Source organism: Dipodomys spectabilis, unplaced genomic scaffold, assembly GCF_019054845.1.
Source record: "Dipodomys spectabilis isolate Male_0828 unplaced genomic scaffold, ASM1905484v1 ptg000807l, whole genome shotgun sequence".
Classification (NCBI taxonomy): Eukaryota; Metazoa; Chordata; class Mammalia; order Rodentia; family Heteromyidae; genus Dipodomys; species Dipodomys spectabilis.
The window spans coordinates 36,086-64,060 of NW_024871484.1; the positions used below are offsets into that span (position 1 = coordinate 36,086).

At 47.0% G+C, this 27,975-nt stretch overlaps 2 protein-coding genes across 2 annotated transcripts; one reads left to right on the top strand and one right to left on the bottom strand.

Annotated features, from left to right (window-relative positions):
* Window positions 1-26,594, bottom strand: Plcz1 (phospholipase C zeta 1). Its single transcript, XM_042673358.1, has 13 exons — window positions 26,560-26,594; window positions 23,274-23,439; window positions 21,542-21,773; window positions 18,784-18,985; window positions 17,826-17,970; window positions 16,702-16,851; window positions 15,204-15,431; window positions 13,875-14,031; window positions 10,423-10,539; window positions 7,232-7,401; window positions 2,778-2,907; window positions 1,602-1,751; window positions 1-101 (listed from the first exon to the last, which is right to left on the bottom strand). Exons 1-13 carry the CDS (start codon window positions 26,592-26,594, stop codon window positions 1-3), a joined length of 1,983 nt encoding a protein of 660 aa, XP_042529292.1.
* Window positions 26,595-26,756: 162 nt separating this feature from the next.
* On the top strand, window positions 26,757-27,653 carry Capza3 (capping actin protein of muscle Z-line subunit alpha 3). Its single transcript, XM_042673360.1, has one exon. The coding sequence runs from the start codon at window positions 26,757-26,759 to the stop codon at window positions 27,651-27,653; it is 897 nt and encodes a 298-aa protein (XP_042529294.1).
* The last annotated feature ends 322 nt before the right edge of the window (window positions 27,654-27,975 follow it).

The following is a 27,975-nucleotide window of genomic DNA, read 5'->3' on the forward strand; positions in this document are numbered from 1 at the left end:
TCACGTGCCGTTCTCCTCGCGAATGTACCACACGTACACAAAGAGTGAAGAAGGTTCCAGACTCTCGCCGGTTCTGGAGAACAGAGGGACGCGGCGGTAACCTGCAAGGGAATCAAACCTGAGCACGGACCTCCCCCCTGCGGTGCCCATGCATTCCAAATCATGCCACAGAGCCGGGCACCCGGGGCTCCCGCCTGCCATCCCAGCCACTCAGGAGGCTGAGATCTGAGGATCAGGGTTCAAGGCCAGCCTGGGCAGGAAAATCCGTGAGACTCTGATCTCCAAGGAACCACCAGAAAACCGGAAGTGGAGCTGTGGCTCAAGGGGTAGAGCACCAGCCTTGAGTGAAAGAGCTCAGGGACGGCATCCAGGCCCTGAGTTCAAGACCCAGAACAAGCACAAAAAGGGGAGGAGAAGGGAAGAGAGGAGAGGAGAGGAGAGGAGGAAGGGAAGAAGGAAAAGAGAAGAAAGGAAGAAAGAAAGAGGGAGGGAGGGAGAAAGGAAGGAAGGAAAGGAAGGGGAGAGAAGGGAAGGTGGAAGGAAAGGAGGAAGAGAGGGAAGGAAGGAAGGAAGGAAGGGAAAAAGAGAAAGAGGGAGGGTGGAGGAAGGAAGGAAAGGAAGAGGGAGGAAGGGAAAGAAGAAAGAAAAAAGAGAAAGAAAGAAAGAAAGAAAGGGAGGGAGGGAGGGAAGGAGGAAGGAAGGAAGGAAAGAAAGAAGGAAAAAAAGAGAAAGAGGGAGGGTGGAGAAAGGAAGGAAAGGGGGAGGAAGGGAAGAAGGGAAAGAAAGAAAGAAAGGAAAGAAAGAAAGAAGAAGGAAGGAGGGAGGGAGGGAGAGAGGGAGGGTGGGTAAGCACGTGGAGTTGGGGGCACTGGAAGGTACTAAGTGGACCCCCGGGAGAAGGTGCCTCTGTGCTATGGCTGCATCCAGGATAGGAGTCAGGCGAGGGCAGCCTCCACCGCAGTCAGGATTCAGGATTTCCCGGGTGGGCGTGCGCTTGGTGGCTGGGGAGAGCCGGCACGATGGAAGGGCGCAGGGCGCAGGCCGCAGGCCGCAGGCCGCAGGGCGCAGGGTGCAGGGCGCAGGGCGCAGGCCGCAGGGCGCAGGGTGCAGGGTGCAGGGCGCAGGGCGCAGGCCGCAGGGCGCAGGGCGCAGGGTGCAGGGCGCAGGGCGCAGGCCGCAGGGCGCAGGGTGCAGGGTGCAGGGCGCAGGGCGCAGGCCGCAGACCGCAGGCCACAGGGCGCGGGCCACAGGGCGCAGGGCGCGGGCCGCAGGGCGCAGGCCGCAGGGCGCAGGGCGCAGGGCGCGGGCCGCAGGGCGCAGGGCGCGGGCCGCAGGGCGCGGGCCGCAGGGCGCAGGGCGCAGGGCGCGGGCCGCAGGCCGCGAGGTGCAGGGCCGCAGGGCGCGGGGCGCGGGCCGCAGGGCGCAGGGCGCGGGCCGCAGGGCGCAGGGCACGGGCCGCAGGGCGCAGGGCGCGGGCCGCAGGGCGAGGGCCGCAGGCCGCGGGCCGCGGGGTGCAGGGTGCGGGCCGCAGGGCGCAGGGCGCGGGCCGCAGGCCATAGGGCGGCCGTGAGGCCCACCCCTCACCCCCGTGAGACCCTCACCTTTGTTCATGCACAGGACTGGCAGGGTGTACTGCCCCAGAAACTCGTTCCCAGCTATCAGCCCCGGGGTCTCCACCACGAAGCGGATCAGCGCCAGCTCCGGCACTTGGATAATGAAGGTGAAGGTTTCGTTCCATTTGGGGCTGAAGGCTGAATAGCAAAAGACACGGGCATACAGTTACACATGCATGCATGCATGCATGCATACATACACACACATGCATGCACACACATACACGTACACATGCATATACACATAGATACATACATACACATACATGCACCTGCATGCACACGCACATACATACACATGCATATACATACAATTACATACATTATACATATATCATGCGCACATACATGCATGCATGCATGCATGTGCACAAATGCACATATTATGCATATATGTGCGTGTATGCACATACACATGTAAACATACGTGTGTGCATGCACATACATGTGTGCACATACACATACATACGTGCATGCATACACATGCACGTGTACACACATATACATGCATGCATTATACATACACACTATACATACATCACGTGTGTGCATACATACACATACGTCATACATATGTGCGTACACATCATAGATACATATACATGCATGCACATACACACATGCATCATACATACATACGTGCATACATGCGTATGTGTACATACATATATATACATAAAGAAGGCGTCATTGCTAGTGAACATTAAATACTCAACACTCACCCCAAATCTGTAGCCCTGTCTTTTAACACTTAAGACAAACAGCTCCTGGTGTAGAAACTTCCATTTTCAATGGCCAGGCACGGATGGCTCACATCTATAATCCTGGCTTTGATTTAAAACTTATTCAGGCCAAGCTTGGTGGCTCCCACCTGTCATCCCAGCTACTCAGGAGGCTGAGATCTAGAGGATCGCAGTTCAAAGCCAGCCCAAGCAGGAAAGTCTGTGAGACTCTGATCTCCAAGGAACCACCAGAAAACCAGAAGTGGTGCTGTGGTTCAAGTGGTAGAGCACCAGCCTTGAGTGAAAGAGCTCAGGGACAGCACCCAGGCCCCGAGTTCAAGACCCAGGACCAACACTCACACACACACACACACACACACACACACACAGCATCTTTCCATCGAGCCTGGTGAAGTCCCAGGAGGTAAGCGAAGATATTCACCATTTTTCCTAATGACGCGAGTCTGCTGCTTGACGTGGTCGTTGGGAACGCCGTACACCTCAATAATCACCAGCGTGTCGGCCTTGCTGGTGGGTGAGCTGCTGAGAGGCAGCTGGATTCCACTGATGACCTGCGTAAAGCAGAGAACCAGAACATTCCATGGGACGTTAACCTGCACCACAACTGCCCTCCAAGATAGAAACGCTGCAAGGCCAAGAGCGGTAGCTCCTGCCTGTAATCCCGGCCACTTGAGAGGTGGAGGTAGGCAGATTCTGGATTGGATGACTGTCCAAGCAAAGAGAGACAGAGAGACAGAGACAGAGAGAGACAGAGACAGAGACAGAGAGACAGAGAGACAGAGACAGAGACAGAGACAGAAGCTCTATTGCAGAATGGTATCGTGGCACACACTTGCAGTCTCAGCCACCCCAGAGACACAGATAGGAGTCTCCCTGCCCGAGGCCAGCCTTGAGCAGACGCACAAAACTATATCTGAAAAATAACAAAAGCCCAAGGACACAGGGGTGTCTTGAGTGGTTTGGGAATGGCTGGGAAAAGCACTCGACCCTGACTTCAAAAGCGGAGTACTGCAGAGAATTCATTTAATTTAATTTAAAAAATACTACCAAGAAATTGTTGATGGATTCCAGCTCAGTGCCTACCCAAAAATAAATAACAATAACAATAATAATTAAAGCTGGAAAATCGTATTTAAGGTTTACGGTTGAGCAAGTGGCTCAAGTGGTAGAGCGCCAGCCTTGAGCTGAAGGACAGCGCCCAGGCCCTGAGTTCAAGACCCACGACCAACAATCAATCAATCAAAGTTTAAGTCTGGATGTAAGTCAGTAAATAGCCAAGACCCAGCCATTCTCTTTTCCTTCAATGTGCAGACAGTGCTTTCACTATGCCCAACATTGACGATTCCTTAGCATCGCTAAAGAACTGGAGACTGAGGTACAAATGCGGGAGTTATAACCATCACCATCAACGGAAAGCCGAGGGAAAGACTTGCGCAGGGGGGTGGAGATTAAGAAGTCTTGAAAAGCCAGGCGCTGGTGGCTCCCGCCTGTCACCCCAGCTACTCAGGAGGCTGAGATCTGAGGATCACAGTTCAAAGCCAGCCTGGGCAGGAAAGTCCATGAGACTCTTATCTCCAATGAACCCCCAGAAAACCAGAAGTGGTGCTGTGGCTCAAGCGGTAGAGCACCAGCCTTGAGCTGAAGAATGCAGAGACAGCGCCCAAGCCCAGAGTTCAAGCCCCACAACCGACCAAAAAGATAAAAATAAAGTCAGGCTTTTGGAAGCTAAAAATAAGGTCAAGAGAAAGACGACAGTTTCAGGGCGGGGGTTAAACATCATCTTTGTGCAAAGAAGCACAGGAGAATATGTAGTTGGAAATACAAACTCGATTTTTAAAATACCACATTTTCAGCAATGTATTTGAGAAGCAGGGAAGAAAAAGAAAATGGAACCTACTAATGAAAACCAGAGAGTACAGACTCGAACCCGTGAAGCGGAGAGATGTTAGGATGCCCTAGGTCTGCTCTGTTTAAGATGTGAAAAAGAGCCAGGCACCGGTGGCTCACGCCAGTCACCCCGGCTACTCAGGAGGCTGAGATCCGAGGATCGCGGTTCAAAGCCAGCCCCGGGCGGGAAAATTCCATGAGAATTCTTAATCTCCAATGAACCACCCAAATGTTGGACGTGGAGCTGTGGCTCCAGTGGTAGAGCACCAGCCTTGAGTGAAAGAGCTCAGGGACAGCGCCCAGGCCCTGAATTCAAGATCCAGGACCATTGCACACCGTGCACGTGTGCATGCACACACACACACGTAAGTGAAAAGAGAAGATACTGTCATGCTATCAAATGCACTGGGTGGTCAATACTTTGCCAGATCTCGGAGCATTAACCCATCCATGTTTGCCACGTCTGCCACTCACAGACGATTTCTGTCCACCCACGACACGTCATTTGTTTGTGTCTGCACAATCCTTAACAACCAAGAGCAAAATGAACCCCACCGTTCAGTGTCCTGCAAGGGACCAAGGTCATTTCCACTCAAGGCCATCCTTCCCAGCACCCTTCTGTCCCACAGACCTTTCTAGAAGGTGACTTCCCTTCCCTCCCGTCTCCTAAAATATCAAGGTCTCTGGAGTTGAAAACAGGTAGTAGAAGATGGCAGTTGAAATGAACAAGATAAAGGCTTGCTTCGGGGACCTGGCATTGTGTGCACCCTGAAACCCAGAAAATGAGGACCAGAGGGGACTTCAAACACCAAAGCCCACAGAACCCAGGGCCAAGAAACCACGCGTGAACACAAGCAGCCTGACCAGAGACAGCGATCCTGAGAAAGGCTCAGACGGTCTTCACAGAAGCTCGTGGAATAGAAATGTGAACGAAGCCAAGCAGAGCTGTCTGAGCTATTTGTTACAGAATGGAAGCAAATCTGATCTAAATAGTGCAACTCATCAGTGACAGAGAGAGACAGACAGACAGACAGACAGAGACAGAGACAGAGACAGACAGAGAGACAGAGACAGAGAGAGAGAAACACATTATCTTTTCCCCCAAAAGATTCAGTAACATTTTCCAAAAGCGAAGACACATGGCGCTTAAGTTCCAAGACAAGAAGAAAGCTTTTGGAAAGAAAGCCTTCCTAATAAAATCAAGAGCCTTCAGGAAGCTGCTCTTGCTCGCGACGAAATGACGCAGGATTTTAAGGCACAGAAGATGAGAGGCAAAATATTTAACAAGAATGTGGGTATAGGTCAGAAATAGAGAGGGAACCCAGATCGACAAGCCCAGCGTCTTGAGAGGAGGCAGGGATGGAAGGATTGAAGTCTGAGGCCAGCGTCTGGGTTGAGAAATAAAGTTCGTAAGATTCTCTCTCTCTCTCTCTCTCTCTCTCACACACACACACACACACACACATACACACACACACCAAGCCAGGCATAGTAGCACACATCCATAATCCCAGCTACAGAAGCGTTGTAGGTAGGATGATCATTGTCCATGATCGGCACTGAAAAAAATATATAAATAAATAAATAAATAAATAAAGCAAAAGGCCCCATCTGAAAAATATCTAATGCATAAAGGGTTGGGGGAGGGGAGGAATGGTTCAAATAATAGAGCACCTATCCAGAATGTTCAATATTCCAGGATCATCAAAAAGTAAATTCAGCTGGGTGTCAGTAGCTCACGCCTGTCATCCCAGCTACTCAGGAGGCTGAGATCTGAGGATCACAGTTCAAAGCCAGCCTGGGCAGGAAAGTCCATGAGACTCTGATTTCCCATGAACCACCAGAAAACCACAAGTGGAGCTGTGGTTCAAGTGGTAGAGCGCCAGCCTTGAGCTGAAGAGCTGAGGGACAGCACCCAGGCACAGAGTTCAAGCCCCACAACCAACCAACACAAAACAAAAAAAAGTAAAGTCAATGCACATGGCGGAAGGAAGCATAACAATTGACAAACGAACAGCAACTTGGAAAATGAACATCTCCATTAAGATGAAGAAAGGCTCCGACACAGATTTTGAATCAGCAATTTAGAGAAAAACATTCAAGCGCTCCCAAAACCCAGAGCAAATCAGAAACAAGATTACTGCAAATTATTAGATGCTCAGGACAGAATCAGAGCAAAGCAATGAATCTATGATTATATATATATACATATATATATGCACACATACACCCTTTCTAAGAAATCAAATAATGTTCATAGACACAAGGAGAGACAAGATAGATCCTAGATCTCAAAAGCCTAGTGCTGGCAATTAATGCAAAGAAAATTGCTCCTTGAAGTACCTAGTAAAACCCTTTAAATTGAAGGAAGAAAAGGGACTGCAGCCACAAAATCACTAATAGGTTGAACTTAGACCTTGCTATTGAAATACAAAATGCTAACCCACAATCCAATAGTATAAATAGATCTTTGAGAGAAGAAAAAAAAAAAAGGTTGTAACCTCAAAATTTCCATTCGCCGAATGGAAATAATTCTTTTTAAAAAATAATGCAACAGAAGGACCTTTTTTTTATTTCAGCTATGGAAATGCTGTGAAAATATCACCCATGTGCAGTGTCTGGAAAAGATTTTAACCAATGTAAAAGGCATAAAAGCAAACCAAGCCGGGCACCGGTGGCTCACACCTGTCATCCCAGCTACTCAGGAGGCTGAGATCGGAGGATCGGGGTTCAAAGCCAGCCTGGGCAGGAAAGTCCATGAGACTCTGATTTCCCATGAACCACCAAAAATCCAGAAGTGGAGCTGTAGATCAAGTGGTAGAGCACCAGCCTTGATTGAAAGAGCTCAGGGACAGCGCCCAGGCCCTGAGTTCAAGTCCCACGATTGACCAAAAAAAAAAAAAAAATCGATAGAATTCAAAATATTCATGTACGCTACTTTAAAATGATAACCCAACAAACAACAAGGTAAAACCTCATTCCTCTTACCCTTATTGAAAGTGTGATCGGCTCACAGTCGGTGGCATTCATTGGGTTAAAGTCCGATTTATGATCTCTCAGGAAGAGCGGCTTGAGAAGATACCCAGAGCCACCGTTATCCAGAAATTTCCCATTTTGCAAGTCCATGGGCAGACCCGGTGTCTGGAAATTCAGGGCCACTGTGAGGAAAGAAGGATCGTGAGGCGGTCAGCAAAGAGGGCGGGAAATCGACCGAACCCCAGCCCTACCCTCTGTCTCCACGGTTTTATTGTTGTTGTTTTTATTGTGATGATAAAGGTGGCGGGCAGAGAGGTGACCAAGACATCATTCAGGTCATGAGCGCGTTTCTCTGTGGACCCTGCCCCCCCTTCCCTCGCTCTCTCCCCCAGTGTTTCCCTCCCGTCCCCACCCACCAGTGGTAGAGTTCATTCTCCACCTGGTGTCCAGTGAGGACCCCGGCTGCCTTGGTTTCCCCTCTGTTCCCCCATTTCTGTGTCCCCCCCTCACCCTCCCAGAGACAGAGAAACCCACCCACAAGACACAAGGAAAAGAAAACAGAAACCACATAGAAGAATAAGACATCTGTTCCCACGGCCTGGAGTCCATTCCAGTAAATATTATTTTCTATAATGAGAAGCATGTAGACACTGCACCTTGGAGCTCCTCGCCTCTGAGCGTGCTCCTCTGGGAGTCCTCCTCTGGGAGTCCTCCTCTGAGCGTGCTCCTCTGGGAGTCCTCCTCTGAGCGTGCTCCTCTGGGAGTCCTCCTCTGAGCGTGCTCCTCTGGGAGTCCTCCTCTGGGAGTCCTCCTCTGAGCGTGCTCCTCTGGGAGTCCTCCTCTGAGCGTGCTCCTCTGGGAGTCCTCCTCTGAGAGTCCTCCTCTGGGAGTCCTCCTCTGGGAGTCCTCCTCTGAGCGTGCTCCTCTGGGAGTCCTCCTCTGGGAGTCCTCCTCTGAGCATGCTCCTCTGGGAGTCCTCCTCTGGGACTCCTCCTCTGAGCATGCTCCTCTGGGAGTCCTCCTCTGAGCGTGCTCCTCTGGGAGTCCTCCTCTGAGCATGCTCCTCTGAGCGTGCTCCTCTGGGAGTCCTCCTCTGGGACTCCTCCTCTGGGAGTCCTCCTCTGGGAGTCCTCCTCTGAGCGTGCTCCTCTGGGAGTCCTCCTCTGAGCATGCTCCTCTGAGCGTGCTCCTCTGGGAGTCCTCCTCTGGGACTCCTCCTCTGGGAGTCCTCCTCTGAGCGTGCTCCTCTGGGAGTCCTCCTCTGGGAGTCCTCCTCTGGGTGTCCTCCTCTGAGCGTGCTCCTCTGGGAGTCCTCCTCTGGGAGTCCTCCTCTGAGCGTGCTCCTCTGGGAGTCCTCCTCTGGGAGTCCTCCTCTGAGCGTGCTCCTCTGGGAGTCCTCCTCTGGGAGTCCTCCTCTGGGAGTCCTCCTCTGAGCGTGCTCCTCTGGGAGTCCTCCTCTGGGAGTCCTCCTCTGGGAGTCCTCCTCTGAGCGTCCTCCTCTGGGAGTCCTCCTCTGGGAGTCCTCCTCTGGGAGTCCTCCTCTGGGCTCACTGTGTAAGTCCTCACGGGTTTTGAGAGCAGCCATTGCCACTCTGATAATTCGTGATTTCTAAACATCTGCCTCCCGATCGATCCACATTTATAGGTGATGAATGAGTAGCAGCCTTGTCATCTGTAAACTAAGTTACTATAGAGCTTTAAGCAAGGAAATCGAAAGGACACGTAAGACAGACACACAAACCAATAGATAGACAGATAGATGGACGGATGGATAGATAGACAGACAGACAGACAGACAGACAGACAGGATAGATAGATAGATAGATAGATAGATAGATAGATAGATAGATAGATAGATAGATAGATAGATAGATAGATAGATAGATAGATAGATAGATAGATAGATAGATAGATAGATAGATAGATAGATAGATAGATAGATAGATGATAGAGAGAGATGGTAGATAGATGGATAGATAGATAAAGATGATAGATAATAGACTGGATAGATAGATAATAGATTAGATAGATGATAGACAGACAGATAGATAGATAGATATTAGATAAGATAGATAATAGATTAGATAGAAAGAAAGATAATAGAACAGACAGACAGATCGATAGATGATAGATAGATAGATAAATAGATAGATAGATAGATGACAGATAATTACATCTCTCTATCTCAGTCATATGCAAAACATAGAAGCCAGGAATCAGTAAGCTCACACCTGTAGTCCTAGCTACTCAGGAGGTAGAGATCTGAGGATAAAGGATCGAGGTTTGAAGCCAGCCCAGGCAGGAAAATCTGTGAGACTCTTATTTCCAATTAACCACAAAAAAAAAAACCACAGCCAAAAGTGGAGGTATGGCTCAAGTGGTAGAGCACTAGCCTTGAGCAAAAAAGGCTCAGGAATAACACCCAGGCCCTGAGTTCAAGCCCCAGGACTGGCACTTTAAGAGAAAGAGAGGAGAGGAGAGGAGAGAGAGAAAGAGAGAGAGAGAAATGTAAATCAAACCAGCCAACAACTGGCTCAATTATGACTCAACACAGAGATCCAGTAACCAAGCCCTCCATCCTACTTGACTTCCAAAATGGCGGACACTGAAGTTCACCCAATGCATCAACTCTAGAGGTGACTGAGGGTGAAGCCTCTATCTCTCAAGCAAAGGAGACCAAAGTCCATTCTTGTCTCCTACTCCCTTCCTCCAGAACCTCTGGTCCAGGCCAACTGCTCATGCCTCAACTCATGCCCCTAGATTCATCCTCTGCCTCCTTTAAAAACCACTTCAACCCTTAAAGTCAGTGGATCTCCATAGTGTGTCTGTGTGTGTATGTGAGAGAGAGAGAGAGAGTCCTGGGTCTTGAACTCAGGGCCTGGGCGCTGTCCCTGAGCTCTGTTATTCAACGCTAATGCTCTACGACTTGAGCCACAGCTCCACTTTTAGCTCTTGGCTGGGTAATTGGAGATAACAGTTCTCACAGATTTTCCTGACCTAGCTGGCTTTGAACCACGATCCTCCCCGATCACAGCCTCCTGAGTAGCTGGGATGACAGGCGTGAGCCACCGGCACCCAGCAACGGATCCTTCAATGGACAAAACATTTTTACAGTGAGCATATGTTTTTGTGTATACAAATTTTCATGGGTTCCTAAAACAAATTCATTTCAACTTGTTCATTCAAACAATCCAGTAACATACCCATTTGACAGCCTACGTTCCAAAATTCTTGAGGATTAAAATTAGAAGAGTCTGCTCTTATGGCCTTGGGGTAGATTCTGGTAAGGAACTTCCCGGTGTGGAAAATAAACTCGTGGACTACAATAAAACAAAGAGGGGAAAAAAAGGGTAAACACGGAGAGAGATTTTAAATTAAATGAACTACTATTTCTGCATTTGATAGACTCCTACAACCGTTTCAGTCATGCTGATATGTATTACCTTTGCAACAAACAAACAAAAGATTAGTAAATCATGAAAATGAAAACAAACCCAATGTCTTTATGTTCAGGGTAAAAATTCACAATTGATTTAAAACATACTTTAGGGGCTGGGCAGGTGGCTCCATGGTAGAGCGCTTGCCTAGCATGCATGAAGCCCTGGGTTCAATTCCCCAGTACCACATACACAGAAAAAGCCGGAAGTGGTGCTGTGGCTCAAGTGGTAGAGTGCTAGCCTTGAGCTAAAGAAGCTCAGGAACAGCACCCAGGCCCTGAGTTCAAGCCCCAGGACTGGCAAAAACAAAAAACAAACAAACAAAACACGTACTTCTGTTAGACAAACATATGCACTGATAATTAACTTGGAAAATATTTTCTATGTTCTCCTTCATATCCAAATTGATTTCACTTCGATATGAACACATTCAAAATTCCCAAATAAAATGCATTCATTTCCAAAAACTCAAATCAAATCAAAAACCAAACTGACGTCTTTCTCTATTTTGTTTTTAACTTTCACCTTAGCACCAAAAATCACCGGATACCAAAGGGAACAATCTGAGACTAGCTAAATCAAGCTTTTGGACAGTACACAGGTTGGACTCAATCCCATTGGACGGTTCACAGATTGGAATTCATCTCAATGGACATTTCGCTACCCAACGTTTTCAGGTAAAGATTTAGATCCTTCCAATTCCAGCATCTTCCCTCCAAACACCACCTTCCTCTGAAATGTCTCTCTCGATATTTTTAATTGTCTCGAAGATCTTTCTCACTGAGATGACTTTGTGTTCACGGTAAAGTACACACGTGTACAAATTCATGTATGTGTAATCTGACTATATGCATTCTTCACATTTCTACTTGTCTTCCCTCTAAGGTACTTGACTTTAGAAATTAATTAACCCTCTCCCTTCGCTAGTTGATATTTAATGAAAGTCTTCAAGACAAATTTCATATTGGCCAGAGATTTGTTTTTTCCTCTTTCATTAAACAGATCCACTCTATTTTATTATTTTATTTTATTTTTGTCAGTCTTGGGCCTTGAACTCATGACCTGGGCGCTATTCCTGAACTCCCTTTTACTCAAGGCTAACACTCTACCACTTGAGCCACAGCTCCACGTCTGGCTTTTTCTGTGATTTACTGGAGATGAGAGTCCCCACAGATTTTCCTGCCTGGGCTGGCTTTGAACCTCAATCCTCAGATCTTGGCCTCCTGAGTAGCTAGGATGACAGGTGTGAGCCACCAGTGCCCAGCTTCCGTTTTACTTTTTCTTTAACTTTGTTTCATTTATTTTTGCTTTGCTTTGTTTTGCCCATTTTGCTGGGGTTTGAATCCAGGGCATCTCTCCTTGCTGGTCTGGTGCTCTCCCACGTGAACCACGCCTCCAGTCCTCCACCCACGGCCTCTACTACAATACACAATCACGGCAGAAAGGCTTACTAAGTGCCAATTCTTCTCTCATGGCAATAAACGGGGTTCATCTCCTCTTCCACCCTAAACACAAATTCTTTAGGTAGTAATAGTAAATTTCCTACAATCACACTTCACCAGGGCTTCTTTTCAGAAAGGTACATGAAGTAACACGATTATTTCCAAGTCTCACACGTGAAAATGAGTGTAGATTTATCATCTTCCTTTCTCTGGGGCTAAAGGACTATCTTGAGGCAAAAAAAAACATACTGTTCTGAGCCTTCACATTTCCTATCTAAAGAGTAACATCTGGGCATTCCCTAATATTTAGGCCCTAAAACGAGAGCTGTGATTTTCTCCCGCTCATCCATTGAAATTACACAGGATCCCTTACTGCAAATGTAGTTCACCAGGCCTTGGTTTGAGAAACGTTGGGGAAATCAAATGAAAAAGAGAAGAATTTTCTGTTTTTCAAAGCACCTATAATCTCATGACTCAATTAAGAACCATTCTTCCCCTGTTGGCTACGGGTCTTTTTTTTTTTTCCTATCTATATGCTAATTTGGGAGGAAGAGAAAAACAATTCATATTTTAATTCCTTCGTTACCACCTGCCATTTGGCTTTATACAGTGGCAGGGATCTCATGGTTTTAATGATCTATACAACAGGTGCTGCTGTAAGCTTTGGCCAGCATCACTGATGATGTACTGTTAGCTTTGGATGTCATTAAAAAAGGCTTTCTACTCTAGCCATAACAGCTCCACATGGGCCTTTTTTCCAAAAGGGAGGCTGAGTAGATTCTAACTACTTTCAGTAGGCTCAAAGGACTAGTCCTCACCACCCACAAAATCTACCCCAGAAGTCCAAGGGATGTCAGGCCAGCTGCTAAAGCCGATCAGTCCAACTCCCGTGGTCACACCCTAGAGTAAGAAAGACATAGAATCTCGCCAGACACCCGTAGCACACGCCTGTAATCCCAGCTTGCTCAAGAGGCTGAGATCGGAGGATCAAGTCAACCCAGGAAGAAAAGTCTGTGAGACTCTTATCTTCAACGAACTGGCAAAAAGCTGGATGTGGAGGTGGTGTGGCTCAAGTGGTAGAGCACCAGTCTTGAGGGGCAAAGCTAAGCAAGAGCAAATAGGACGTGGGTGAACACACACTGGGACTTGAGCTCAAGGCCTGGGCACCATCCTTGAGCTTTTCCTCTTGAATCTAGCACTTTATCACTTTGAGCCACAGCGCCACTTCTGGTTTCCATTGGAGATCAGAGTCTCACGGACTTCCCTGCCCAGGCTGGCTTTGAACCGCGATCCTCAGAGCTCAGCCTTAAAGCTGGGCTCTAAAGACAGCAGCCATCAGCAATCTCCTCCTACTTTTAAAAAAGAATGAATGACCAAGTCCACGTGTCTTGCTCCTGGTGTACCTAAACCTTACAGTCCTGCTTCTCTTCCTTCCTCTCTCCACCTGCTCACCGCCACCATCTCTACCACAAGGTGCCCACTTAACGCCCTAGGTCAAAATGCCACGACTTGAGGCCCAGTCGGAGGCTCAGGCAGGAGGATTGCAAATGGAGGCTGGCCAGCACTGCCTCAAACAAATTTGAAAAAGGGGGAGTGGATCATTGGGGACATGGAATAATCCATCCTCCTCCAAGTTATCCCCAGTAAGCTGAGATCTCGCAAGAGACGGATCTTATACCCACTCATAGCTCCTGCTGTTATACCTTAATAACTCAGCACGGGCTGGAACCAACTCAAACGCACCCGTGCTCCGTTCCTGCTCCCAGGAGCGTTTACCTTTCAGCTTGGAAAACTTCCTGGCCTGGGACTCGCTCAGGGAGGTGCCTTCGTTGAACTGCTGGTACAGCCTGGCGTGGTGGAAGCTTCGGAACCTCTCGGCTTTGGTGTAAATGACGAGATCAGATAAGGCCAGAGCGATTTTCACCTTCCTGGTCTGGAGACAAAACGCAGCCATGTCACCCTGAGCCGTTACACATTTCCTGCTTGCAGTAAAGGGGGTCAGGTGGGGGGGGAGGGGAAAAGGGGTGGGGGGGAGGGGGGGAGGGTGGGGGGGAGGGAATGGAAGACTAAACTTCCCAGCAAACCTGTTTACACAAATCTCAGTCTTTTCATAAGGCTCAGCGCCACAAAATTAGGCAGAGAAAGTCCAGATGATTTTTATAACCATCATCTTTAACAAGCAATGTTGGTAGAGCTCATCTTAAACTAATATGAATTCTGCATAAAAATTAATACAATTGCACATCGTAATTACGTATCATATATAACATACATCTACATTTATATCATATATAATAATTACATGTGATATATTTTATTACTTATATTCAATATATTATATATAATAATATATACGTGTAGAATATGGAATACATAATATATATAATATTAGCTAATACATTAAATGATTATATATTATAATATGTAATCATATAGGATATCTTATATCTAGGCTATGATATATGATACGATATATTATATATAAATAATATGATACAATATATTATATGTAAATAGTATTATAGGGCTGGGAAGGTGGCTCAGTGGTAGAGTGTTTGCCTAGCATGCATGAAGTCCTGGGTTCGACTCCTCAGTATCTCATGAACAGAAAAAGTCAGAAGTGGAGCTGTGACTCAAGGGGTAGAATGCTAGTCTTGAGCAAAAGAAGCTCAGAGACAGTGCCCAGGCCCTGAGTTCAAGACCCAGGCCTGGCTAAATAAATAAATAATATATATAATTATATAATATGTAATCACATGTTAGATACTAGAGAATCGATGTTCTACACAGGCCTACACAGACACAACAGCTCTAATAATGATCAACTAGTGTCGAAAAACTACTTAGGAAGAGCTACCCTAGGAGAAGAGATGGCCTGCAATTTGTTTTTCTTAAAGGTGAGTTTTGGTGATCGATTTGAGCTTTATTAAGAAAGAAAAAGATTCTACGTCCTCGGATTTTTTTTAAAAATGAGTTTTGTTGGTAGATTCGCGCTTTCATAAGGAGGAAGGAGGTTCCGGTGTCTCAGTGATCCCGGCTCTCCACCAATAAGAGTCAGGAAAAAAATCTCCCGGGCCTTGGCAAGTTCGAGACCAACCACCTCACCTTCTTCTTCTTGAAAAAGCCGGAAGTGAAGGTCTTCAGGAGCTCAGACTCCTTTTCCGGAGACTCTTGTGCTTCCGGGTCCCTCACTTCCTCCTCTTCTTCCTCTTGATCTCCCACTTCCTCTTCATACTCCTCCACCTTTCCGTGTTTGTCTGAACCTAACCTTGCCCGGGTCTCCATTAGCGTTCCGATTTTCTTGTTCTTAATTAATATCTTGAATTTCAAGGCCTGGAAGGACAAACGGACAGAGAGCGTTCGCTCCCACCATCACGGGGGAGTTTGCGTGGAACAGACATCGGCCTTCTCTTCTTGTTCTCCTTGAATTTGTTTTTGCCAGGCACCAGTGGCTCACGCCTGTCATCCCAGCCACTCAGGAGGCTGGAGGTCTGAGGATCGTGGTTCAAGGCCAGCCTGGGGCAGGAAAGTTCATGAGGCTCTGATCTCCAATGAACCACTCTAAAAGCTGGAAGTGGTGTTGTGGCTCAAGTGGTAGAGCACCAGCCTTGAGCCAAAGAGCTCAATGACAGCGCCCAGGCCCTGAGTTCAAGACCCAGGACACACACACACACACACACAAATTAATTAAAATAAAAGTTTTTTTTATGGTTAAGCAGTTGTACAAAGGGGTTTTGATCCAACATGGCGGTGTGTGAGCACAATGCATCTTGAGCCACACCGCCTCTTCCCTCCTTCCCCCAGTCTCAACCCCCCCTTACCCCTCCCCTACAGGCCCAGGGGACTCCACGTTCTTGGGGACAGGGAATACAAAGGCTGAATTCTCCCTCCCTCCCTCCCTCCACCCACCCTCGCTCTTCCCCCCCTCCCTATACACAACCCACCTTCCTGGTATTCCTCTTTGATCAACTCTAAGTTAGTTGTTGGAAGGACTTACACCATTGGGATCCTGCATTTCAGTGAACACGTGTGTGTATGTGTGCACCCGTCCATGTTTATAAATTGACTCTAACTTCTACACACTTGAGCAAACCTGACCAGTGGAATTCAAACCCCTCTACGATGCCTCCTTCCGGATAATACCTAAATAATCAATCAATCAATGCTAAGCATTGGTCTTTTTTTTTCTTTTTCTTTTTTTTTTTTTTGCCAGTCCTGGTTCTTGAACTCTGGGTCTGGGCACTTCTTTTGTTCAAGGCTGGTGCTCTACCACTTGACCCACAGCTCCACTTCCGGCTTTTTCTGTGTCTAGGGTACTGAGGAATCGAACCCAGGGCTTCCTGCATGCAAGGCGAGCGCTCCACCACTGAACCACCTGCCCAGACCCCTGCCTTGGTCTTTAGCCTTGTATCTAAGACTTCAATTATAGTGATGTATTTGTGGGTTCTCTCCCCCCCCTTTCCCTCCCTCTCCCTCTCTTTCCCTTCCCTCTCCCTTCCCCCACCTCTCTCTCTCTGTCTCTGTCTCTCTCTCTCTGTCTGTCTCTGTCTCTGTCTCTGTCTCTCTCTCTCTCTCTGAGCCTCTCAAACCACAGATCACCTACCTCAGGAGACGGCAGGCAGTCTGGGAATTCATCCAGCATGTCGGACAGTAGCATGTCCCCAAATGTGTTCTGCAAGATATCAGCCATTATTTCTTGCTGCGCAGGGGAGCAGTGGTTTTCCAGCGACAGCACCACGGGATAATCGGATGTCTGCGGGGAATTAACCAGTCGGCTCATTATCCGAATTTTAAAGTAATTTCCATCTAATTCATAGAAGCATTTTATTAATTTACTTACTTACTTATTTGTCGGTCGTGGGACTTGAACTCAGGGCCTGGGCGCTGTCCCTGAGCTCTTTCACTCAAGGCTGGGGCTCTACCACTTGAGCCACAGCGCCACTTGGGTTTTCTGGTAATTCATGGGAGATCAGAGTCTCACAGACTTTCTCACCCAGGCTGGCTTTGAACCACAATCCTCTAGATCTCAGCCTCCTGAGTAGCTAGGATGACAGGCGGGAGCCACCGGCTCTCAGCAAGCATTGCATCGTAACAACACTTCTGACTCTCGTTACCTTGGCCACATAACTATTCTTTAAACTGGACAATGTGTAGGTGTGTAAAACAGGGCCTGATTTAATCTGTGCATTAGGAAAAAGTAGTCCTATTTTCACTGAAAGTCCAAGAAAAAATCTGAAGCGCTATCAGCGAATGCTTGGCTCATTACATTATGTCATGTACATACAAAGAAATAATATAGATCTGTTAATAAGACAGACAGACAGACAGACAGACAGACAGACAGATAGATAGATAGATAGATAGAGTCTGGTACCAATGGCTCACGCCTGTCATCCCAGCTCCTCAGGAGGCTGAGATCTGAGGATCATGATTTAAAGCCAGCCCAGGCAGGAAAGTCCGTGAGACTCTGATCTCCCAGGAACCACCAGAAAACCAGACATGGCGCTGTGGCTCAAGTGGTAGAGCACCAGCCTTGAGTGAAAGAGCTCAGGGACGGCGCCCAGGCCCTGAGTTCAAGCCCCAGGACTGATAGTAAAAAAAAAATCATCACCACCACCACCACCACCACCATCATCATCATCCTTGATTGCGTTTCTTGCCATGGGAGTGGATCAGTTCACGTGCGGTCCACCCTGCTGAAGTTCACGGCCACGCCAGTTCACCTACCATGAAGGCGTACTTGTTGATGGCCTGGATGACGGTCTTGAACAGCAGCTTGCTGGTCAGCGTGTAGCCGTGGTAGACAATGGGCTCATTCTGGGCTCCGTCCCAGCAGTCAATCTCCAGACACCGGCAGCCCTTCACCAGAGCACTGGGGAGAGGAGCAATACCATCGGCCATCCAACCGCACACAACCACTACCCCAGGCCTGTGCCTTTCTAGGCCCTGGTCCTCTCCTGGCTTTGATGGCTAAACTAGCTGGCTTCAGGACAATAGCATTCAAAGAAGATAATAGCCAGCCACCCTGGAGGTTGGAGGTTAGGAGGATCACAGTGTGAGGCCAGCTTGGGTGAAAAAAAAAAATGTTTACAAGTTAATGAGACCCCATCTCAAGAAAGAAAGTGGGTGTGGTGGGAGGTGCCTGGAATCCCGGCTATGCAGGCAGAGGACTAGGCTCTCAGGCTGTGGTCCAGAGCAGAAATAGCAGACCCTACGTAACTCAAAGGCAAAGGAGAGAGAAAGACAGAGACAGAGAGAAAAAGAGAGACAGAGACAAAGAGGCAGAGTGAAATGAGACACTGTCGTAGCCATCCTAGAACAAAATAAACTAGCCCAGTTTGATCTGGCTCTTCCTTGGGTATTTAGGAGTGTAGAAAACACAGTATAAAAGGGTTAAAGGAGAGGAAAATTGAGCCAGGTGCCAGCCCTCACGCCTGTCATCCTGGCTACTCTGGAGGCTGAGATCTGAGGATCAGGACAGCAAAGTCCCTGGAGACTCTCATCTCCAGGGAACCACTAAAAAACCCCGGAAGTAGCGCTGTGACTCAAGTGGTAGAGCACCAGCCTTGAGCAAAAGCAGCTCAGGGATGGCGCCCATGCCCCAAGTTCAAGATCCACATCTGAAAATTGATTGATGAATTAATTTTGACATAACACATACACATAATAAAATAAATGTAAATACCTTACATATCCCCAGAGATCACTGGGTCCTACTAATTGATCAGAGATCAAGTAGGTATTGTGCGAAGATGAAATAAAATAATCGCTCAGTGGCAGAGTCATATCTTGGTACACTTTTCTGCATTCCTCTTTGAAGAGCAAGCATTCGGAAGAACACATGTATCTTATAAATCCTTCAAATGACATCTGCCGCACTCCCTTAACTATAAAAACAACAACAACAGCAATAATAATAATGCATGGAGAGACTCCGTTTTCTCGTAGAGATGTGGAAGCAAAGTGTATTTATTTCCCAACTATTCGTTGAAAACAGGCCCAGCGTTTCTTCAGAAACTCCATTTTTAGTGAATCCTGTTAAGTCTTTGCATATCGACATTTAAGAGTGGATCATTAGCCGGGCACCGGTGGCTCACACCTGTCATCCCAGCTACTCAGGAGGCTGAGATCTGAGGATCGTGGTTTAAAGCCAGCCCGGGCAGGAAAGTCTGTGAGACTCTGATCTCCAAGGAACCACCAAAAAGTCATAAGGGGAGGTATGGTTCAAGTGGCAGAGCACCAACCAAGGCCCTAGGTTCAAACCTCCATACTAGCAAAAACAAAGCAAAACAAAAAGCTGAGGCAAATGTTGACTTCAGACAAAAGTGATCCTGGGTAAAGAATGGAAGCAGATATTTAGACAAAGATGGATTGCGAAAAGATTAAGCTGCTCCCATTAGGATTATTGGTAAAAGCAAAAGAAATGGGAAGGAGTCGGGTACCAGTGGCTCACACCTGTAATCCCAGCTACTCAGGAGGCTGAGATCTAAGGATCATGGTTCAAAGCCAGCCCAGGCAGAAAAGGCTATGAGACTCTGATCTTTAATAAACCACTCAGAAAACCAGAAGTGGCGCTGTGGCTTAAGTGGTAGAGCGCCAGCCTTGAGCTGAAGAGCTGAGGGACAGCGCCCAGGCCCAGAGTTCAGGCCCCACGACTGGACCCAAAAGAAAAAATAATAGTAATAATGAAAGCTAGAAGAAAATGTGTTACACAATGTTTACAAGTTCACAACCTATTTCAAAACTTGTGCAGGCTTCGGAAGGTTGAGATATACAGGGAAAATGGCTTGCATTAATTTATTCTTTTTTTTTCCCTTGGGCAATTAGCACTCAAGGGCTTGGGGGACTTTTGCACTGTTGAATAATTAATACCTTAAGTAATCGAATAGAAAACAAACGTCTTGCCTGTCCTTACAGAACAGTATATTGAGATATGGGTTCATCTCAAGGATTTGAAGGGGGAAAAATATTCTCACTTGGCCTACCATCACCTACCAGTCTGGAAAACAAAACATAATGAGATGCATGTGATATTTAATCTTTGCTCCTAGCCAAGCACTGTTGGCTCATGCTTGTCATCCCAGCTACTCAGGAGGCTGAGATCTGAGGATCATGGTTCAAGGCCAGACCCAGGAGGAAAGTTTGTGAGACTCGTAACTCCAATGAATCACCATGATTCAAGTGGTAGAGCACCAGCCTTGAGCAAAATAGATAAGCAAGAACATGACACATTGAGTTCAAGTTCTGTTACAATATTGATAAGTCAGTAATGATTGGCAATGAAATGCAAGGTGTCACATGAGTGGATTGTGTAACATGATTGTTGAAGTGCAAACCCATCCCAATGAACTTCTATATCTTTTTAATATACCACGTAGAGTAGCAGGAACAAGGTCATTTCTTTTTCTGTAATATTCACTGGCATATTGCTACTGTAAGTGTTCTTTAAACTGGTTGCAAAGACAAAAAAGAGCTTATGAGCCTCAGCATACATCAACCCAGTACTTCCTTAGAGAAAGTCTAGCTATGAAAAAGTCAGCTGGGGGCTGGGCAGGTGGCTCAGTGATAGAGCGCTCGCCTTGCATGCATGAGGTCGTGGGTTCGATTCCTCAGTACCACATAAGCAGAAAAAGCCAGAAGTGGAGCTGTGGCTCAAGTGGTAGGGCCCTAGCCTTGAGCTGAAGAGCTGAGGGACAGCGCCCAGGCCCAGAGTTTAGGTCCCATGACCGACCCAAAAAAAGAAAAGAAAAGAAAAAGTCAGCTGAAGTCAGTACCAGTGGCTCACGCCTGTAACCCCAGCTACTCAGGAGGCTGAGATCTGAGGATTGAGGTTCAAGGCCAGCCCAGACAGGGAAGTCCATGAGACTTTTATATCCAATAAACTACTCAGAACAAAGTTACTGTGATTCAAGTGGTAGAGTGCTAGCCTTGAGCACAAAGAGGCTCAGGGACAGAACCCAGGACCTGAGTTCAAGCCCCAGGACTCACAGACACACACACAAAATGTCAGCTGATCTTCTTAGGTTTGCTTTGTTAATATAATGACTTTATATTCTTGCTGCAAGCCTACAACACAATACTCCCTAAAAAAGATAGAGACAGGTAGGTAGATATGTGTGTGTGTCTGTCTGTCTGTCTGTCTGTCTGTCTGTGTGTCTGTGTGTATTATATATACATATATATAATATTGTTAAAATATGTATATGTATATATGTATACGTGTGTAAATGATGCATATAAAATATATGTGTATATGAAATAAACATACATTATATATACATTCTATAAGACACCAGAATAAAACTGTATGTTGTTCCAGAAGTTGACTCAGCACTTGAATTTGACAAACATCATGTGGGAGAACACTTCACATAAAAACTCTGATAAATTCAGAAGAAAAAGAAAAGAAAGAAGACAATGCAAAGAAGAGCATGCAGACAGACCTTCCTCAATGGGCTCATACTTCTGAATGAGCAGAGAGGGTTGAGTTCCGTTCATCCCGTAGGTGTACTGCTCCTGTGTCAGAAATTTCACCAGGCTGTGTTCAGAGAGGATTTTCCGGTTCTCAGAATACGTGTTGAAAATCTCCATGATCTCTTCTCTGTGTGCAACCATGCGGTAAATGGCTCTGAATTCCTCGATGGTGATCCTTCCCTTCCCCTGTCTGTCGTTATCCTACTAAAGAGAAATGAATGGCTGGTGGGTTCCTGTCGTGAGGATCCAACATTCACTTGGCGAATGTGACTCCTGTCGTGGACAGCAATTCTTGAAACTTAGATTCCATTCTTATGAATGGAATAATAAATAAATAAGTAAACAAACAAATAAAGAAATACAGAACTACCCTATGAACCAGCAATTCCACTCTTGGGCACATACCCATCCCCAAAAAATCACAAATCAGGATTCAGTAAAACCACCAACACAACCATATTCATTGCTGCACTATTCACCATAGCCAAGACACGGAATCAGCTCAGATGCCTCTCAGGGGCCAAATGGATGAAGACAATGTGGTACATAGATACACAATGGGATTTTACTCACGCTTTCTTAACAATGATATTACATCAGGGCTGGGAAGGTGGCTCAGTGGTGGAGCGCTTGCCTCACATGCATGAGGCCCTGGGTTCGATTCCTCAGCACCACATAAGCAGAAAAAAACCAGAAGTGGAGCTGTGGCTCAAATGGTAGGGCGCTAACCTTGAGCTGAAGAGCTGAGGGTCAGCGCCCAGGCCCAGAGTTCAGTCCCCATGTCCAAAAAAACAAAAGAATGATATCACATCATTTTCAAAGAAATGGATAGATCTAGAAAGAAAATTATGTAACTCAGGCCTTAGAGAGACAAAAGACACACTTTCTGTCTCATCAGTGAAAGTGAGATCTAATCTACAGATATATAAGCAAACATACAGGGGACTGCATTCATGGGTACACACATCCATTAACCAAAGTACAGGACCGGCAGGGGGAAATTTAAACAATTCCTTAGGGGAAAAAAATGAACTCCTAATCCAATGAAATGAATGCGAGGAAACTGGTACTTGAAGAGAAAAGAGAAGTAAGGGGAGGGGGGAGACAAAGGAAGAGAGGAAGGGAGGAGAATACAGGCATAATATTCGATTCATATCCCACACAGCCAGGAAAACTGAGGGGACAGGGGTTGGGAGGGATGAGGGACAATGCTGGAAGGGGCTACATTGATGAAGAAGTATTACACTCATAAACTGACCCGTTGAATGGCCATCACTTTGTACAATGACTTCAAGAGAACAAAAACAGAGAAAGTGAAATGTAGCCAATTAAAGATAGTAAAATTTGCTGAGTGCCACCTGTCTGCCTCCCGCCTGCCATCCCAGCGACTCAGGAGGCTGAGATCTGAGGATCACGGTTCAAAGCCAGCCTGGGCAGGAAAGTCCGTGAGACTCTGATCTCCAGTAAACCACCAGAAAACCAGAAGTGGCGTAATAGATATGTTATTATACATATTATTAATATATATGTATCCACAGTTCATCTTAGCACCCTCTAAGTTCTCGCCATGTGGATTTTAAATGGAACTCCCGTATTTAATTCCTTCTGTCCATCAGGGACTAATTTCCAGTATATCTTTTCTAGAAAGAGTATTCGAGGTGGTTACAAACAATCACTTACATTAGATTAATTTCATCTCACCTTAAAAATTTGTCTCATGTGACTCTCATTACACTGAAAGTCTAGTTTTTCCAGTAACTTCTGCGTTTTCACTAAGTCAATTTTGCCACCTCGGAATTCTTCCTGAATCTTTGACAAAAACCACGTAAGAGGCACAATAAGAAGGGGAAAAAAAGTTAAGGAAATTCTTCAGGAAAGCCACAGAGAAGCTGCCATTCTTAAACATCTAGTTCATTCTTCCGGCCTACTGTATTTTATTTTTAATTTTAAAGGAGAAGGTGATTTTATAATAAATAACATTGAAAACAAGATCATAACTCTACTCCAATAAAGATAGGGAAGGCCACGTTGTACATGCCTAACACCCAAGAAAGAATGAAAATTAAAACTGGCGCTCTACCACTTGAGCCACAGCACCACTTCCGGTTTTCTGGTGGTTCATAGGAGATGAGAGTCTCACAGACTTTCCTGCCTGGGCTGGCCTTGAACCACGATCCTCAGATCTCAGCCTCCTGAGTAGCTGGGATGTCAGGCGTGAGCCACTGACACCAGCTGGGGAAATACATTGAAACATGATTACAGTGTGGTGAATGACACATGAAATTCTAGATGTCAAGCTTTTACACTTTACCCTACCTGCTCCAAGAAGGTGGAAAAATCGAGAATCTTCTAGAAGGTAGAAACATTAAATAAGTTTATAATACAGATGCACCTGCACTGTCCTGGTACTGGTGGCTCCTGCCTGTCACCCCAAGCTACTCAGGAGGCTGAGATCTGAGGATCTTGGTTCAAAGCCAGACCCGAGCAGGAAAATCTGAACCTTACTTCCAATTAACGACTCAAAAAGCCAGAAGTGGTGCTGTGGTTCAAGTGGTAGAGCGCTAGCCTTGTGTGAAAATGCTCAGTGTCAGCCTCCGGGCCATGAGTTCAAGGCCCAGGACTGGGGGAGGGCGGGTGGGGGGGGGGAGAATCTAACTCAATTTTCTGTTGTTAGAAGCCGATTCCCACAATGGCTACAAGGTCATGATAAAGATTTGATATTCTAAAGAGAAAAAAACAAGATAACTCAGGGCAGATGTGGAAGAAAAGTCAATGAGAGAGAGAGAGACAGACAGACAGACAGAGAGGGAAGGAGGGAGGGAGGGAGGGAGGCCGGGAGGGAGGGAGGGAGGGACAGAGAGAGTTCACTTCAGGACTGGTTAAGGGAGATCAGAGAGGGTCTCAGAGCCAGGAGAAAGGAGAGACAGACAGACAGACAGACAGACAGACTGACAGACAAACAGAAGGAGCTTGGGTAGGGATATCTGGCTTCGAACTTCTCGTGATTCCGCTGGATCAAAAGGTGTTGTGGCAGAATCCCAACAGAGCCAATTCTGTCTCTTTGTAGAAAAGAACTTTCTTGAGATCCGTTAGCCGTCTCCATCGCTTTTCTTTGTCTGGGAAGAAAGCAGACAAGTCCAAGGGGTTTTGTGGCCTCAGCAGCAGTGATACTTACTAGATACCGTGTCGGACGTGAACTTTATGGGCTGGGCAGGTGGCTCTGGGGTAGAGCGCTCGCCTAGCACGCATGAAGCCCTGGGTTCGATTCCTCAGTGCCACATAAGCAGAAAAAGCCAGAAGTGGCGCTGTGGCTCAAGTGGTAGAGCGCCAGCCTCGAGCAGAAGACGATCAGGGGCAGTGAACTTTACAACTTGGGTGGGGGGGGTAGGGAGTAGGGGGAGAAATAGGAGAAAATGAGGGAAAAGAAATGTACTCATGACCTGACTGATGTAACTGTGGCCCCTCTGTACCCCACCTCTACAATAAAATTAAAATTAAAAAATAAGATAAAACTACCACCTAACAGGTGCACCCTTTATGAGCTTCTCCCTACTCCCATTTTTTTCACTTCTTGATTCTCTTTTGCTCATTTGCAAATGCTCATTGTCACCTTATTGTAAATATGTTATCTATTCATATATAATATATGTTCTGTGTATTTCTATATAACGTCTATGTTATATATTATTTTGCATTTTTTATTATTGTAAAGATGATGTACAGCAGGATTAAAGTCACAAAAGTCAGGTAGAGAGTACAATTCTCTTTTTCTTTTCTTTTCTTTTTCTTTGCTGGCCCTGGAGCTTGAACTCAGAGCCTGGGCACTGTTCAGGGCTGGCGCTCTACCACTTTGAACCACTGCTTCACTTCTGCTTTTCTGGTGGTTCATTGGACATAAGAGTCTCATGGACTTTCCTGCCCAGGCTGGCTTTGGACTTCGATCCTCAGATCTCAGCCTCCTGAGTAGCTGGGATGACAGACATGAGCCACCAGTGTCCTGAGAGAGCATTTCTTTGGGGACCCTGTCCCCCCTTCCCTCGCTCTCTCCCCCAGTTTTTCCCTCCCATCCCCACCCACCAGTGGTAGAGTTCATTCTCCACCTGGTGTCCCATGAGGACCATGGCTGCCTTGGTTTCCCCCTCTGTCCCCCCATTTCTGTGTCCCCCTCACCCTCCCAGAGACAGAGAAACCCACCCACAAGACTAAAGGAAAAGAAAAGAAAAACAGCCACAAAGAAAAAAACCTCTTGTTTCTATTTCCTAAGTTCATGGTGATAAATATTGTTTTGTATGACCAGAGGCATATAGCTAATACATCTTAGTGATCCTCTCCATATGTAATATATATAATATCATAGATAGACACACCGACAGGCAGGCAGACAGACAGATAGATGAATATGGATAGATAGGTAGGTAGATAGATAGATGAACAGGTAGATGGACAAACAGACAAATCAAATAATAGATAGATTATAGATGAACTCTTCAGACCTTCTGTCCATCAAAATATAGGCCTAGTAGTGGATCGGAGAAGCTATGGTAAAGACTGGCTTTAAGACTAGAAACTCTGAACTATTCTCTACATTTCCAAGAACACACAACACCAGAGAGGAGAGTTGGGGGGGAGGAGAGGAGAAAAACACACCCCTTTTTGAAAAGAAGTCCTGGTCTAGGAGACGAAGTTCTTCAGATTCTTCAAGCTGGGCCCATCCTGTTGTCTGAACACCCCTTAACTTAGATGTCTGCCATTTTCCTCCTTTTTTTTTTGTCTTTTCTTTTCTTTTCTTTTCTTTTTTCTTTTCCCCTTTGTCTGGAACTCCATTGTGATCTCAGTGAGAGTTCCACATTCCTTCCAGAGAGAAGTTCCTTTGTGAGTTCAGCAAGCAGCCCCTACCCCCCTCAGAACCCACCGAGACCTCTCCCCCCACTCCCTACACACACACACACACACACACACACACACACACATACACACACCCCTGAACCCCACATTGGCATCTTCATGGTTGACGATCGTCATCATCTTCACCTTGAATGATCAACACCTTGGTGGAGGGGGAGGGAAATCAGAAAAGCCAAAGAAGAAGTGGGGGGGGGGGGGTAGAAGTCGAGTGTCATGGTATGCGGTCCCTGAATCCTCTCGCTTCCAGAAGCTTCTGCCCCTCCTGGCCTTCGGCAGATCATGTCCCTTAGCATCCTGAGTCGGAAGGAGAAGGAGAAGGCCATTCGCAGGCTGCTGGTCCAGGTGCCCCCCGGAGAGTTCGTCAACGCCTTTGATGACCTCTGCCTGCTGATCCGGGATGAGAAGCTCATGCACCATCAGGGAGAATGCGCGGGCCACCTGCACTGCCAGAAATATTCTGTACCCCTGTGCATCGACGGGAACCCGGTCATCCTCTCACATCACAACCTCATGGGCGATCGCTTCTTCGACTACCAGAGCAAGCTGTCCTTCAAGTACGACCTGCTGCAGAACCAGCTCAGGGACATCCAAAGCCACGGGATCCTTCGCAATGAGGTCGAATACCTGAGGAACGTGGTCCTGTGTGCCCTGAAACTCTACGTCAACGACCATTACCCAGCAGGCAGCTGTAACGTCCTAAGGAAGACCATCCACCAGAAGGAGTTCCTGATCGCCTGCATTGAAGACCACAGCTACAACTCCGGGGCTTTCTGGAACGGTCTGTGGAAATCCAAATGGATCTTCCAGGTTAATCCCTTTCTCACCCAGATCACCGGGAGGGTCTTCGTGCAAGCTCACTTCTTCAAGGGGGTCAACCTGCACCTGCAGCTCTCCAAGGATCTCAAGGAGAGCGTGGAAGTGGTGAACCAGGCCCAGCTGGCGCTCAGTTTTGCCCGGCTGGTGGAAGAGCAGGAAAATCAGTTCCAGGCTGCCGTCCTGGAGGAGCTGCAGGAATTATCCAGGCAGGCCCTGAGGGGCATTCTCCGCAGGGACCTTCCTGTGACCCGCACGCTCATCGATTGGCAGAGGATCCTGGCAGACCTGCACCTGGTCATGTACCCCAAGCTGGGCTACGTCATTTATTCCCGAAGTGTGCTGTGTAACTGGATCATATAATGAAGTCTGCCTGGCTATGCTCTACGCCTGTCTGGCTTGTGTTTCTTGGGGAGGAGGCGTTACCCAGGGTTAGGGAGTAGTGGTTTTACTTAGGTCGTATTTACCAGGTAGTATTTCTTTAAAGATAGGGAAGGGGGAAAAGAAGAGTAACATTACGTACATATGATCAAGTTAGATGTTCGTAAAAGCTGGGGTGTGAGGAGGAATATGGGTTCTAAATTTGCCTTAGGGTATTTTAGAATGTAAAATACTTGCCAGGCATCAGTGGCTCCCAGGCATCAGTCATCCCAGCTCCTCAGGAGGCTGAGAGCAGAGGATCACG

Excerpts from the sequence above, each read along its gene's own strand:
- Capza3 (XM_042673360.1), top strand. The coding sequence starts at position 26,757 with ATGTCCCTTAGCATCCTGAGTCGGAAGGAGAAGGAGAAGGCCATTCGC.
- Plcz1 (XM_042673358.1), bottom strand. The coding sequence starts at position 26,594 with ATGACGATCGTCAACCATGAAGATGCCAATGTGGG. Across the intron at positions 10,540-13,874 it reads GAAGTTTTCCAAGCTGAAAG|TCCACGAGTTTATTTTCCAC; the intron begins GTAAACGCTCCT and ends GTTTTATTGTAG. Across the intron at positions 1,752-2,777 it reads TCGCGTCATTAGGAAAAATG|CCTTCAGCCCCAAATGGAAC; the intron begins GTGAATATCTTC and ends TTTGCTATTCAG.